The 16,162-nt window shown below is 41.4% G+C and overlaps 1 protein-coding gene across 4 annotated transcripts in view; it reads left to right on the forward strand.

Annotated features, from left to right (window-relative positions):
• Cers6 (ceramide synthase 6) overlaps positions 1 to 16,162 on the forward strand; it is a 253,140-nt gene that overhangs the window by 201,021 nt on the left and 35,957 nt on the right. For all 4 annotated transcript variants that reach the window (XR_374464.4, NM_001347161.1, NM_172856.4 and 1 more), the window contains 2 exons: positions 6,464 to 6,592; positions 9,167 to 9,273. Coding sequence is in view for 3 of the 4 variants with exons in the window: in NM_001347161.1 (NP_001334090.1) it covers positions 6,464 to 6,592; positions 9,167 to 9,273 (236 nt within the window). In the remaining variant the exon portion in view is untranslated. The remainder of the gene's footprint in view (positions 1 to 6,463; positions 6,593 to 9,166; positions 9,274 to 16,162) is intronic.

The following is a 16,162-nucleotide window of genomic DNA, read 5'->3' on the forward strand; positions in this document are numbered from 1 at the left end:
AAATAATGGTGCTTCTAGCAACAGAGAAAATGCTGGCCAATCTGGACACACCGCTCCTGCTTTTAGAAGCTGGAGAAGCCATTGCTGGCCTTTCAGTTGTCTAGAAGTTGTAGTTATAATCGATCATGACCTTTGATGAGGGTGCCTTTCAGAGCTCCTTATGGTTTATATGAATTTCATGAGCAGTATTAAATTGGTTTGGATTGCTTCAGAAGAGCTGTGAAAATTAACCTCTTACATATCCTTTGCCAGAATCAAGTAAGGCAGAGACTACAAACCTGCTGCGTTGCATAACTGAGTTTCTCACATGATGCCCTTTGGCATGATTCTAAAACAAGGGTCATCAAACTTTACTGTAAGGACCAGGTAGTGTTGTAAAGTTGTAGGTGCTTTCTGTTGCAGTTTTTCAAGTGTGCTACCAGAGCAAGAAAGCCATGTAAGACAGAAAGGAAACAAGTGGGTGCAGTTAGGGTTTTAATAAAACTTTATTCATAACCACAATTCTGACAGTTTCTCTATCTCTGCTTTGAAGTAGAATAACTTATGAGCCTTGAAGGAAAGGAAGAGGCGGAAGAGTGGGGAGAGGGAAGAGGAAGAGAGGGAAACAGAGATAGAGAAATCATACAATGTCAATTGCAAACTCTGCTGTTGTCCTGTTTCTAGGAGTCTTAGAAATCTGTTAAATGGGTCGTAAGTACCTAATTGCTATTCTTTGAGCAAAATTACAAGTTATTATTTATATGTATTAACTTTATTAAATTCAAGACAACATACATTTTCTTTGCATCTGAGCAAAGTCTTTTCTACTGTCTTGATTTTTAGAAGTATTTACGATCTTCGCTGTCTATGAATGTTTGTCCCAGCCCTAGTTAGAATCTCAGAAGCCTTACTCCTTTTTTTTGAGGTAGCTCAATAATACTTTTTTCATTCAGTTCATTCCAAATAAAAATTTAAGGAAAAATTTCTTACACATAGAAGGAGTATATGTGTATGGTGTAGCTTTTTATGATGTAATTTTATCTTAATAAAGGCAGGTACATTGAGATGAATTTGTGGTCCCTTTACAAGGTAGAAGATAACATTTCAAAGACTCTAACATAGTAAACTTGGAGGGAGCTGTGTTATCTAGAATCTGGCACATATGTCTTAGTGAGTGATTATCTCTTTGGCTTTGTTGTGCTAATACTTTGTTGTTTATAAAATTCCCCTAGAGAAGTAAAGGTTCTGGTTCGTTTTATTTTGTTTTGTTTTGTTTTGTTTTGTTTTGTTTTGTTTTGTTTTGTTTTGTTTTTTAATAGTGGGGGACTCGAGCCAGGCATGGTGGCACATGCCTTTAATCCCAGCACTTGGGAGGCAGAGACAGGAGGATTTCTGAGTTTGAGGCCAGCCTGGTCTACAGAGTGAGTTCCAGGACAGCCAGGGCTATACAGAGAAACCCTGTCTTGAAAAACCAAAACAAACCAAACCAAACAAACCAAACCAAACCAAACAAACAAACAAAAAACAGTGGGGGGACTCTGTCTTACTAAGTTTTGCCATTATAATGGATGGCTTATCCTTGAATTCTTTTATTTCAGAGTTTTTCTACTGGAATTTGGGTCAAAACCACATCTGGTTCCTTTTTTTCTTGTCTCTGATAACATGTGAGGAACCACTAACAAGATGGTGGGGTCTGTGGGAAACGCCGAGGAACACAGAGGGAACTCTTGAGGACGAGCGATTCTGTCAAGAGACAAAATGACATTACAGGTGGTTTGGGTCACTGCTGAGGCCAGGGCGCTTCTGGTGCTTGCAATCAAGCACTAACCCAAAGGCCAACCATGGAGCCCAGGCTCTCACATGATTTCTCCTGCGGAAGACGGTTTGGGAAACATCGTCAACCTGAAGCCTAATATTCTGTGAGCCATTGTGTCTGCAAGCACACTATCATTTCCAGCAGTAACGAACGGGAGGATGGAAACTCTCCTCCCTGTGCAGACACAATCCAAATGGACAGCTTTTAAAAGCACAGTTATTTGGATCAAACTCAGTGCCTACTCAAAGATACGTGCTGGGTGACAGGATGTGAGTAACAGGCGATTGTGAGGGATTGGACTGTGTCTAAGACCTTCTAAAGCACAAATGTTAAAGAAGACCATTATCTCCGCCTTTCCTGTTCGTATAGATAGGACTATAATGGAAACCAGCCCTCTGCTATGGCTGCCTCTGAGCAGCGGCAGTAAGAAAACACTTTTTTTCTTTTTTTAGAACAAGGGATTTACAGTCAAAGCTCATCTTCACAAAGCAAATTTTATCTGAAAAACAAGGCTTTTATTTTTGAAGGTTCCTCGTGATTCTGACAGGCATTGTTGTTGACATTTCTATCAGATACAAATTAGGATATTTAATTGGGAAGTGGCCCTAATCTTCCATAAGTGCTTTAACAATTTATATTTATTCATCTCGAAATTAATAGAGAAAACCTTTTGTTCTCTTTCTTCTAAAAAGCTGAGAGCTGCCATTTGGGGCTGAACCGTTGGGAGGGTGGGAGCACCTAACCTAACTGGTTTTAGGTATTCAGCTACTTAGATGTCAAAAGCTACCTGGTAAGGATAGGTGACTATAAACTCACTGAGTTCCTGAACTATGCGTTTTGATTTAGTCCTGTGTAAGACTCGGTTTGACATAGCAGTTGATGGGTTAGGGCTACTTCAGTTCGGCTGCTGTTCTGAAGTGCTATGTGTGGTAAAACACCCTTCTCCAGGTCATGGGGAGCAGAATTCATCTTTCATTGGAACACAGCAGCAGGGCAGTTTGTATTGTCTGCCAGAGGCCTCTTGGCATCATCTGCCTTTTGGCATCATCTGCCTTCAATAGGAAGGCTCCGGATAGTGTAAAGATTCGCTAGTGTTTTAGTAGCTTCAAGAACAGCTTTGTTGTGCCTGTGTGCAATTCCTCACACAACTCAGTGTGGTCATCATTTCTCGTCTGTCTGTGAGGTAAGACTCTGGGTCTGAGGAATGGGGGTGGCCTGGGTTAGCAGGTGGTGTGACTTTGTTCTGTTTGGGGATGAAGCACTAACAGAGGCAAGACAGACTGTTTTCCTGCCACCGGTGGCCACCGTCAGTGCTGTACCACTAGTTTAGAGACTGAGTCCATTGAAACTACATCACTGTGTTTTAATTATTAAATACCTAACCTCATGGATGGAACTGGCATATGGTTTAGATCTCAGAGATTGACCTAGGTGTGAGGTTATCAATGCAACCCCTTCCTGGGATCCAAAATGATCCTTGAGCATCTTCACCAAAAGGAACACAAAGCTTGTAGAAGTATTAGAGGTCTCAAGGGTGACTTTTAGAAATGAGAAGCAGAGTGACACCAACAGCTCCTGTTGTAAAAATCAGAGGGGAGGTGGGGGTGTTTGACAGGTCGGTGCCTGCTTTGCCTGCATACGCATGAATGAGTATACTTTCTTAAATCTCTAAGTTAGACAGGTCTGAAATTAGTTGCATAAAGACTTCAGGGGTCAATCACTGGAGCTATTAAACTGAGAATTATAGAATTGACAGCTAAAAAAAAAAGATCTAATCCAGCATCTTAATTGCAAGATAAGGAAGTTGATGCCTTTGCCAGAAATTACAAAGCTAGTGAGCTGGAACCTACATTGCAGGTGGCCTCTCACGTAGTGTGCACGTCGTAATTAAACTAAGTAAGAGTCAGAAAGTCATTAAGAGTCATCATGTTGGGAGTTCCTGGTCATAACTTTCTTGAAATTGCCTGTTAACATAGAAATTTATTTAACTGGGAGTTGGGCATGTCTAAAGAGCAGTTGTCCAACTGACTTAAACTAGAAACAACTAGAAACTAGAATTTAGGAATAGATACTTCCTTGAGTTGTAGAGGAGAAGGTGTCTGTGAGACCAGGTCTGGTAAGTAACTAGGAGACCAAATATCAGTGGCCCTGGATGTGACGTTGTCTCTAGAGAAGACCTAAGGCTGCCATGTTTCCCAGGAGCAAAAGATGGGTTTACATCTGAGAGCTGAGACTGTCCCTAAGTTAGTTGTCCTTGCCTCTATGTCAGAAAAGCTCCGTGTAGCTTGGCCAAATGACAGCCTAAGCACAGCAGACCATATTCATTCTCCAATGGAGAGTAGTCCCAGTAGAAGGTGCGAGGAGGTAAAGGCATGGGTAAAATGCAAACCAGCCCAGTTATCTCACTCTCAGAGTACCTGCAAGGACTGTGTGGCTATGCTAGTGCCATAAGCAAGTCACCTCTGAGGCCACAGAAAGAATTTTATCATTCCCTTCTTAGCCCGCCATTATTCTATCAGCACAGAAGTTGGATCCCTGAGATAGTTGCATACCAGTGATTATAACAATAGAATGGTTACTTTCCTTTCTGTTCACCATTTTTTTTTAAGTAGTGGTAATTGGAGCTGGAGAGCTGACCCAGCGGTTAAGAGAATTAGCTTCCAACTTGCTCTTCCAGGGGACGTGAGTTTGGTTCCCAGCTCCCATGTCAGGTGGTTTGCAACTGCTGTTAAGTCCAACTCCAAGTGGATATGATGCCCTCTTCTGGCTTCTGTGCATACTGCACACATGGGACGAATGTTTATATAATGCACACACATAAATAAAAACAAAATTAACTAAAAAAATAATGGTAGTAGCCAAGAGAAACTGGTAAAAATAATATCTGTAGTTTCCACCATGACCTCTGTCCTCACCTTACCTACTAGAAAACCCAGGATGTTGATTTCTTCCTTTGGTACCCAGTGAGGATGTTCTAGGCAAAGGGCACTAACAAAGAGATGCACGTTACAAGAAACTCATAACAATAACCAAAAGGAGTCTACTTCTTAATCTGGCAAATATATTCTTTCCAGTTCTGGAGGCTTGTGAGTCTAAGCTTAAGTCTCTGACAAGCTTGGCACCCTTTGAGGGCTCATTCCTGGTTCATAGATGACGCCATCCAGTTATGTCTTCGTGTGATAGATGGGACAGTGTTGCTCTTGTGGGCCTCTCATGTAGAGACACTAATCTTTGTGATGATTTAATGAATTCCCTCCCCCAAACACCTTCCTCTTGGTCATTATGATTTTAACATGAATTTCAGGGCAAAAAAAGATATAAGCATTCAAACCATTACATTATGGTAAAACTAAGTACGTTGTTTGTTAGGATTTATGTAAACAGAGACTGACCATCCTAGGAGTCAGGTCTTCTATCTCCTTACTTTAACTGGATATTTCTTCACATATACCACATACTTAAAATAAATAATAATGTTGCTTATATCTGAGCCTGGTAGCACCGGCATATAATCCCAACTGCTTAAGTAGCTAAGGCAAGAAGATTACAAGTTCAAAGCCAGCCTAGGAAACTTAGTTAAGAACTATCTTAAAGTCAGAAGTAGAAGGAGAGATGGGAATATGGAATGTGAGAGTGTTTCTAACACATGCAAAGCATTGGGTTTATTTCCAGAGAGAGGGGGGAGTGGGGAGGAAGATGGAGGGAGGGTGGGAGAGAAAATACAAATATGTGTGTGTGTGTGTGTGTGTGTGTGTGTGTGTGTGTGTGTGTGTGTGTGAATATGTGTGTTTTCAGAAATTGCAAGCACTAAGTATCAGAGAAATATGTATGTGCTGTTGTCCCAAAGAGCTTAAAGTTTGTTAGGTTGTTGTTGTTTGTTGTTGTTATAACAAAATGCCTGAGCCAAATCAATTTATAAGAAAAAAGGGTTGGACTATGCTCATATTTCAGAAGTTCAATAGATGATTGACATGTTGTTTTGGGGTCTATGGCAATGTAGTATATTGAGGAAGGAGTGTAGAGTGGTATAAGCTACTCATGATACAGCAGCTAGAAAATGGTGGACAGGAAAGAGTCCACTTTTCAACATCTACCAGAGCATTCTCTCAGCACCCTAACTTTATTCCAATAGGCTCTGGTAACACCTTGACTGGGGTCTAAGCCTTTGAGCATGGACCTTTATGGGACACTTTAACATGACAAAGCAAAAGACAAGTCTAAGTAGTGCTTTTGTTTGTTTGAAATTCTATGGCAATTCCTTGTGATCTGACTCACTACAGTGTTGAACCCCATTCTGCATGGACTGGTCACTTGTCTATCTCCCCCTATAAACAGGAAATCCCAATTGTGCAGGAGTTGTATCTTTTTGTTGTTGTTTTGTTTTGTTTTTCAAGACAGGGTTTCTCTGTGTAGCCCTGGCTGTCCTGGAACTTACTCTATAGACCAGGCTGGCCTCGAACTCAAATTCACCTGCCTCTGCCTCCCAAGTGCTGGGATAAAAGGCGTGCGCCACCACTGCCCAGCTCAGGAGTTGTATCTTAACCACCAAAGAACACCAATGCTATGGCTGTGGATCCTCCCCGTGGTCTGGCTCAGAGAGTAGATGGCTGGAGTGGAACACCACGACGTTGCTGAGAACTTACTGTGTTTTGTTTTTCCTTCTTTGAGGACTTCGGCATTATGTTCCTGCACCACCTTGCAACAATTTTCTTAATAACCTTTTCATATGTCAACAACATGGCCCGAGTAGGAACCCTGGTCCTCTGTCTTCACGACTCAGCCGATGCTCTGCTAGAGGTAAACCTTTTCTTTTCATCTTGAGGAAGACAAAATCCAGAACTTGCAAAGTCCCCAGACCAGCTGTCCCGTGGTGTAATGGATGGTGCTTTGAAACTATCAGCTGTCGCTTAGTGGGTTAAATTGGCAAATCTGAGACTTTAGATTACCATGCAAATGTGTGTCCAAAGTGAGCTTTGTTAGCATCATTGGCTAATAGGAAACTGGAAGCTTTGACCAGTCCACATTTGAATGGTTGATTGTTTAACAGAAAAATCACTGTTTTAATAGATTTTCTAAGAGTCACATTGATCTATCTGAAAACTGCTTATAACCCAGTTTAGTCTCACAGTACAATAAAGCAGTTTTATTTTTGTTACCAGTATACATATTATCCTACTGGTTTTTAAGAGTGATAGGGGCATATGAATTGTAAATTTTATACCAAAGGTATGCAAAGAATTTGCTACTTGGAGAGTTAATGTTATGTGCATAAATAAGTCTTTTTACTTTATGCCAAGAAATTTTATAACTGGTCAAAATTAACCCAAACAAGTACAGAGTTTGCATAGAATTGGCTCTTGGAGCCACCCTTTTTCTTCCCCCTGCTGTGTCATGTTTCCTCATGTGAAGAATCCTCAGTCATAATCTGTTATTGCAATCAGAGGTACAGATGCACACAGTTATCTTTCATAGAGGCGGTCGGTAAGTTAAAGTTTGAACTGAATGTAAAAGCTCATCAAAAATTCTGATCCCCTGAAGGTTATGAAACTAAAGTGGTCATAAGTCAGAAGATAGCTCATGGTTATAACTATTGTATGATTCAGACTGAACTTAATTCAGCGTGTTTTTAATGGGAGAAATTATGTAATCGGCGGGAAGTCCTCTGAAATTCTATTATAATTTGATTGTATCCAGTGTATGCATAGAAGTGGACATTTATGCTGCAGTCTATGTGTAGAAATCAACCCTAGACCTTAAGCCATGGTTGATTCCTGTGGAAAGCTCTGGCATGCACTTTGGCTAGAGTTGTGGGAGAAGAGGTACTTGTTGAATTCTCATCCACCACTTTCATCCAGAGAAGATAGCTAATCTGAGAACACAAGTATGTGGCTTAAAAGCAAAAGGTTTTCATAACCAGGATTCTTTTTGACATGATAGATAATGCTTGGAAATATCCAGTTAATGAAATCACAAAATAGTGTTTACAGTGTACACATCTCTGGCGAGTTTGCTGCCATTGGTTATCAATTGCTTCTGATGGATGAACATGAAAGAAAAGGGGTGTGTTGGTGATACCTAGCCAGAAGAAAGCCAAAAGTACTTTTCTTTTGATGTAACTCAATGGTATTCACGAAATTAAAAGCTCATAGTCCTGACTCCCACTCAGGTGATGGATATTTCCTCTTAAGACACATTGTTCCCATAGCTTTCTGCACTGCTTAGCGCTCCTAAATGATTCTGAATACCTCCAAGGATGCTAGCAACATCTTTTTCCCGTAATTAATTTTCCAACACATAGAAAGCAATCTTGTGTTGCAGAAGAGATCTGCAGTTTCCAATAGTGTGTAAGTGCTGTGGACTCTGCACAACTTCAAGAAATGGGGAAGAAAAGGTTTATTTCCAGGCCCACCTGCTCATCCTTATACTCGCCTTGAGAAGCAACAGCATAGAAAGCAGTGAGGATGCCTCCCACTGAAATGGCTGTCGTCAGCCATGGATTTATTTCCTGCAGACACCTGAGATCAGTAAATATCATCTAGAAAATGAGCCTTAAATAGGGCTAGAAATCCTATAGCCATAGAGACACTGATATAAAATAGTCATGACACTGTCTTCATCTCAGAGTTTTCAAGAATAAGCAGGGAACTCATCTTTTAGTGAACCGCTGTGATTGTTAAAGAAAGCACAGACCCAGCTAGATATGGTGGCACACACCTTTCAATCCCAGCACTTGGGAGGCTGAAGCAGGTGGATCTCTGTGAGTTTGAGGCCAGCGTGGTTTACAAAGCAAGTTCCAGGATAGCCAGGACTACACAGAAATATCCTACCTCAAACTGCCCTCCCCCCAAAAAAAGGAAAGACGGAAGGAAGGGAGGGAAGAAGAGAAGGAGGGAGGGAGAGAGGGAAGGAAGGAAAAAAATGGAAGGAAACACAAACCTCAAAGTAGAAGGGAAAACCACTGTGGAAAAGCTGTAGCTTGTGGCCTCAGCATTCAGGGTGCAATGAGGACGTTATATTGACCTGTTATGTGATTTCTGTTCTGATATCTCTGGCTTGCTAACATCAAAATACAATGCAGGAAAGTTTTTTATTTTTCCTCTCTTCTCTTAAAATCAGCCATATAATTGAAATTTTCAGGTTAGTAGATATTTTTATCAACTCTGTGACAGTTGCAGTGTATGTATGGTTGACTCTGCATTTCACTAAACTTTTGGGTAATTTATAAATGCCAGTGTGTGGCGTGTACCATTTTACAGTATCAGGCATCCTTATGCATGTGGTAAGCTATGTGAAGTCACTGGGGCTCGTGCAGACTGAAGGAAACTTTTCTTATCAGTTTAACTGAATGAATGGCATTCCTTCCTCTTCTAGGCTGCCAAAATGGCAAATTACGCCAAATTTCAGAAAATGTGTGATCTCCTGTTTGTCATGTTTGCCGTGGTTTTTATCACCACACGGCTGGGCATATTTCCTCTCTGGTGAGTATGGTGGTCTTCTTTCTGATAAAGGCAACCCCTCCACGGATACTGCACACACTCTTATCCTGAATTATACTCTTAATCCTTCCTGAGAAGGTTAAAGCCCAGGGGAGCAACCGATGGAGCAGCTCACTGGGGCTGGGGAAATACTTTTGCTGCAGTGTTTGTAAGTGTGAGGACCTGAGCTTAGCCCCATCACCCACAATAACACATTCTTGTAATTCCACCACTGAGATGGAAACAGAGGAGTCCTTGGGAGCTCCCTTGCCGGCCAGCCTAGACTAATTGATGAGTTCCAAACCAGTCAGATACCTTGTCTCAAAGGACACAGATGGCATTTTTAAAAATGACACTCGGTGTTGTCAGATGGCTCGCCCAGACATATGCATATATAGGTGTCACCACACACGTGCACATATGTATACCAACACACACACACATGAACACATCACACACACAGCATGTGACCTCTTCCTTCAGGAGAGTTATATACTTTATTACTGTTTTGATGAGATCAGATGGGTTTAAGGGTGGCGTGACTGTGGATGTCTTTCCTAATACCTTGTGTAGCATAGCCCACTTCTCTTTCAGATGCTAGCCTAGAACATGAATTAAGAGCCTCTGCCATGGGGGTCTGAGTTAAGAAGGGAAGCATGGTCCTGTAGCCAGAGGCCAGAAGCAGCATTGCCTGGGAACTCAAGACATATGCAGGTTCCTGGGCCCTGCTTCAACCCACTTAATCAGAAGAACTGCAGATAAGGCTGGACTATCATGTCATCTGAGATCTCCATGGTGATTGTGTGTGACATCAAAGTGTGAAAAACACTGTCCTAAATAAGTCTCTTCATCAGCTTGTGCTCCAGCTAAAGGGGAATGGAAAGCATACCTTCAAAAGAACCCTGACATTTCCTGTGGCTCTTTATGTCTACATGGCTTTTTTTGCCTTGTTAAGAACTAAAGAAAAGGCAGGCATAGCAGAGTGTTGGCGTCTGACAGATGTTTCTATGGGTCTATTGCCAATCTCCCCGTTACTTGATTTGGGGAGAATGAAGTCTCCATGTTGTTTTAAATCTACCGTTGATGGTAGATTTTTTTTCCCCCTTCCATTTTCAAAGAACAATTTGAATGGGAAGTTTGAGCCATAGGAAGTGGAGAGAGTAGGAACACGAAGACACAGTACTACTTGAAGGTCCAGGGGTGCCCACAGAAGATTAGCAGGCAGAAAGTAGGGGGCTCTAGGGAGTAGGTGTATCATTAGCATTACTGAATTACTGACACGCCCACACACCTTTTCAGCCACGAGGCAGACACATGTGTCTTCCCTTTGAGGTTCAAGGCTCTTTGGACACCTAGGTTAATCGTTTTCAAGCAGCAGTGTCACGTGTTGGCAAAAGACATTTAATAAAACCTTATTGTAAGTGAATCTAAATGTAGGTAGGAAACACTGAAGTAATTCTAAATGTGATGTATCTAATTATTTCAGGGTTGAGGATCTTTCAAAATTATTACCATAATTAGTCATAAGAATTTAAAGAAGAGTTTAAAGAAGAAATTCAAACAAAATGTAAGGATGACTTCTCAGAATGATAGAAAGCATTTTCAGATGACTTAAGAGTCTGACTCTTAAAGAAACAGGCATCACTCGTGTAATGTGATTTACTGCTTTCCTTCTAGAGAGAGTTAAGATGGAGATACACCTGCCTTCTCACCATTTAACATATAAACTCTTGTTTATAAGCTCTTAAGGTTTAGGCATTGGTGAATTACCAAGAATAGCAGTCCATGGAACAAAGAAATCCTGTCCCGCTGTCATTGAGATCACTCATGGTGCACCTGCTAGGAGGACCTGTTAGCTGCTTAGAAAGTTTCTGTGACTGAGCATAAACCTTGCAAAATACCTTGGGGCTCCTGCACCTGTGCCCTGTGCTGTAGCCAAGTTGTTTTTGAAAAGTGACTTATGGAAAACCCTTTTCTATTTCTTGTAATATAATAACCGTATGCTCACTACGATTATACCATTACAGTTTACAGTTAGTAAAGAGAAATCTTTTTACATACATCCAGGAAGTCAGGTTGTTGCCTTGATTATCTGTTTGATCCTGCATCTGATGGACATCACTGTTATTTAACCCTTTCGTGGAAAGAGCAATAACAAAGAGTATTATAAATATTTGATATTGTGAAATTATTTTAAAACTCCTTTGCAATTAGGAAAGTACAGTGTGAAGAAAGACCTTCCAGGCTGTCACCTACAGACTCCTCCCGCCCCTTCTGCTCATGATAAATTCAATCAGTTTTCCAAGTCAGGAGTATTGTTTTTGACATGGGGGCCGGGGGAACTGCTTTCTTTTGTAAGATGACATCTGGATCTACTTTATAACTCTAAGCCAAGGATTCCTAAGCTCTCTGTGAAATCTGTTCTGTGGAGCATTGCACAGGCATGCTTCCACTCTCTGTAAAATCTGCTGTGTGTGAGCATTGCACAGGCATGCTTCCACTCTCTGTAAAATCTGCTGTGTGTGAGCATTGCACAGGCATGCTTCCACTCTCTGTGAAATCTGTTCTGTGGAGCATTGCACAGGCATGCTTCCACTCTCTGTAAAATCTGCTGTGTGTGAGCATTGCACAGGCATGCTTCCACTCTCTGTAAAATCTGCTGTGTGTGAGCATTGCACAGGCATGCTTCCACTCTCTGTAAAATCTGCTGTGTGTGAGCATTGCACAGGCATGCTTCCTGGGTGGAGGCCCCAGTGCTTTCATCATTTTCTGGCATCTGTGACTCCTTCCTTTGTTCAGAGAAATACCTGTGGAAAGCAGAACAAGTGTACTCCAGGGTGTGCAGGTTCCCAGGACATCTTCTTTAGAAGGCATCTGTGATTCCTTCAGCTACCCCTGTATGTCATTTTCCTTCATTTGTTTCCCAGAATTCCTCCTGCCATGATCTTCCAACCTCAGCATGAGAAACAGCAGCACATACCATTTGCCACAACCACCTCACACCATGGTGTGAGCTTTAAGATGGCTTCCACCTTGCCCTGTGGAGGCTGCTGTCCAACTGAACCCTCTTCCCTCTCCTAAGGTCAAGTCATGCTGTACATTTTACTTTCCAGTGTGGAATATTTGCATACTCTGTTTGTCCCTCTCAGAGTTCACCCTGCTGTTTTTGGATACCATACTAGCCTAACAGTGTCCTCTGAATTACACCCTATGCTGACCCTTCCAGATTTGTTATTTCTTCCAACTCACTGAAGACAAATGTTGACTAGAGAAGGATTTCTTTGGTTAACTCAGTGCCTAACAACTGAGTGTGTGTAATTTTTCACCACATTATGAAGACTTCTGAGAGCCATTATTTCGGTCTCTTGCTTCTTCATATTTTTCTACAATATACAAAAGTCTATATTCAAGTCCTGTGTAAATCAGGATGACCATTGCTGTAGGCACCTCTTGTACATAGAGAAGCAAGACTACAGAGGACAGAAGGTAGGGGTGATGATCCTGCCATCCCAACTAGCTGAGAGGCAAATAGGAGGAGCCAAGTTCAGAGCCAGCCTGCTTGGTCTCAGAAGAAAATAGGAGAGACATGAAGGAGGAAAGAGGAGTAAGCTGGGGACATAGCTTAGTCGTAGAGTGTTCGTCGTAGAGCAGACATGAGGCCCAGAGTTCAAACCCACTGCTTACAAGACAAGACAGAGAAGGATAAAAGGAAATGCCAAAGCTGGATTTTAGGATTTTGGTCTTTTATTTTCTTTATGGAAACTTTTAACTCAAAAATCTTGCCATGTATGTGCGTTTAGTGAGGGTTTCCTAGGCAACCAGGATGAGGTGCATACTGAACCTTCCATTAGATGCGGGGCTTTTAAACTTGCAGCTCAGATTCCAACAGGTAGTGTCAGTACTCTGCTTTATAGTTTGAAAGAAGAAGCTACAGGCTATGAGTTACTCTTATAAGCATTTGGCGAGCATTGGTAATATAAGTGTTTCCTATTTAAATCATCATACTGCATATACTGAAGGGCTCTGTTGGCTAAATAATAAATATATCAGACAGCATATATCTGAAGAAATCGCTATCTGAGGGTTTTTTTTTAGGAGAATAAGAGATAATTTATCAGTTTATTCTGAAGCCAGAGGTGAGTTGCCATCGCCCAGAACCACTCGTTCCAAACATGGTGACCATTCTATGAAGCAATTTAAATTTCTTTCGATCATATTCCTTCTCCTTCCCCAAATCCTCCCCAACTCCCTCCCCACTCACCTTAATGTGTTCTCCCTCTGTGCACTCGCTTGCTCTCCCCACCTTCCCTTCCCTTCCTTTCCCTCCCCTTCCCTCCCCTTCCCTCCCCTCTTCTCTCCTCTTCTCTTGCCCCCCCCCCCAAAAATGAAAATCAAAACACAAAAATGTAAGACAAAACACCAAAGGAAAACATTGAGAATTGTGTACAGGAATACCTGTTGAATTCTCTATGTTAGTCTACCCTGCTATGTGGTTGATATATCCAGTGGCACTCTATTGGAAGAAAAAGCCTTTTCCCTTTCTCACTAAGTATCAATTGCAAATAGCGTTTAGGGTAGGGTTGGGACTTTGTGCCCATCTCCCTTTCTCAAAACTGGTGTTTTGTCTGGTTTGAGCCTACGCAGGCCCTATGTGTGCTGTCACAGTCTTTGTGAGTTCATGTGGATATCAATCCTGTTGGGGTCTGGACAATGCTGTTTCCTGGGAGTTATCCACCACCTTTGGCTCTTCGAATATTTCCACCTCCTCTTGTACATAGATCACTAAGCCTTAAAGTGGGAGGTTGATAAAGACATCTCATTTAGGGTGAGTGCTTCAAAGTGTCTCCCAAAATTATGTACATTGTCTACTTCTGGGCTGGGTCTCTGTTGCAAGAAGGAGCTTCTCTGATGAGGGTTGAGCAGTAAATGCACTGAGCTTTGGGTATTTTATTACTATCTTTCTTTAACAGAATTAACAGTAGAAGGTTTTCCTAGGAAACACAATTTACCCAGTCCCAAGTTCTCGGCTACTTTAACAATGTCAGGTATGGGTCCCATCTCATGGAATATGGGTCTTAAATGCAGTTTTTAAACTGCAATTGGTTATTATCATAACATTTGTGCCACTAGTATAAGATGACCTTCCTGTAGACCACAGATAAGATATTCTTTATCCTTTAGAGTTGAGGCCATTAATATTTAGAATTATTATTGAAAGATATATATAGATTGCAGTCATTTTGATTTTTTTTAACTAGTTTGTTTTCTTAGTTGTGGTTTGGGTTTTTCATTAAACTGTAGCTTTGTTTGATTCTTTCTGGAGTCTCTTGACCGGGCTTGTTCTACTCTTCACGTTTTCGTTCCTTCAGTGTTTTCTCATTGGCTACGCAGAACCATTTCACATTTCTTTCCAGCAATACATGAAGGTTCTACCTTCTTTACAGCCGTTACCAAGATTTGTTGTCTGTTTTATTATAGTCATTCTGAAGGGAATAAAGTGCCATCTTTTCATTTTTCTCCCAAATCTTTTATTCACTTTTACTTGAATTGTCTTTCTATCATCATGGGAGTTGGTATTGTTATGCCAACCACACCATTCCTTAATGGACTGTTGCTTCTACTATGATGTCATTGTCATGTCAGTGGAACAAAATATTTTTTTGTCACTGTCCTCATTTCCTGCCCTATACTTAACTGACTTGACTTCATTTCTGCCTCTTGGAGTCTTTATGCCATTTTAATCCAAACTGACTCATCTGTCCTGTCAGTCGGAGAAGTGTGTAACCTAATGAGCCAAGAACTCCGGATGCATTAATGTGCCCTATCCTCCTTTCTCAGAGCTGAGATACTGTCCAAGGAACTGGTGATCATTTCTATTCAGGGGATATCTAGGCCACATTCCAGCCCCACCCCACACAGGTCAGGAGAAGAGTTCTCTCCACATGGTGCCTTCCTGATGACATCATTGTCTGGTGTTGTTTCACTGTAGACAGCCCCTTGTCTTGCTGTTCCCAGAATATGACGCACTCCCAAAAGTGAAACTTTTATATCCACTATGGCCCTGCCCACTGGCCAGTCTGCTTTGGAAGGGAAGTGGGGGGGGGGGTGTATTAAAGTGACACCACTCCTCTTCACTGTCTCCACAGCACACACAGTCCCACTCCAGCAGCCCATGGAGGGACTTTTATTTTTTCCAATCTGCAGAATGGAGAGATGAGAAAAATCTAATTTAACAAGCAACTGTAACTGTCAGATAATTTAGCCACTGCATGGATAATTAATAGGGAGAGCCTGTAAAAAGCAGTGCCCTTGATGTCTACCCTGCAGTGTTTACAGCCAAGCTTTTTATGCCTCTAAGCCTGACTCCAGTTATACACCACAGACCAGTGACTAGCTCACAACAACCAAAAACAGGGAAAAAAAAAAAACCCTATAGACCTCCTTCCTGGAGTCATCAAGATCAATATTATAAATTCTTTCAGTCCCATCTTCTATAGTTTCCAAGCTATTTTTCTCTTGATTCTGAATTGTATTGTGTCAACTCTATGGAAGTTATATCGGCTTTTCAGAACTTAGGTTTCCATAGTGTTTAAATTAGCGATACATCATTATTTCAAAGTAATAGTCTTGCAGTGATAGCATGGGATGACACTGGAATGATCTTGTTCAGTTTTCATAGACTTCTTCAATTATACAGCTCGTGTAGTATGCTAATGTACATCTTGCAATTTTGTGAACATAAAACCCTGGAGTTGTAAGATCATAATATGAGCATCCAGGAGGCCAGAATAATTGGCCTTCATTTTCCATTCTCAGTAACAACTTGGCTCTGTAATGCTTTTGTGGTTGTGACTAAGCATAAAAATGGAGGAGCTATACAAGTGCTTTATAC

This window comes from Mus musculus, chromosome 2 (genome assembly GCF_000001635.26).
Source record: "Mus musculus strain C57BL/6J chromosome 2, GRCm38.p6 C57BL/6J".
Classification (NCBI taxonomy): domain Eukaryota; kingdom Metazoa; phylum Chordata; class Mammalia; order Rodentia; family Muridae; genus Mus; species Mus musculus.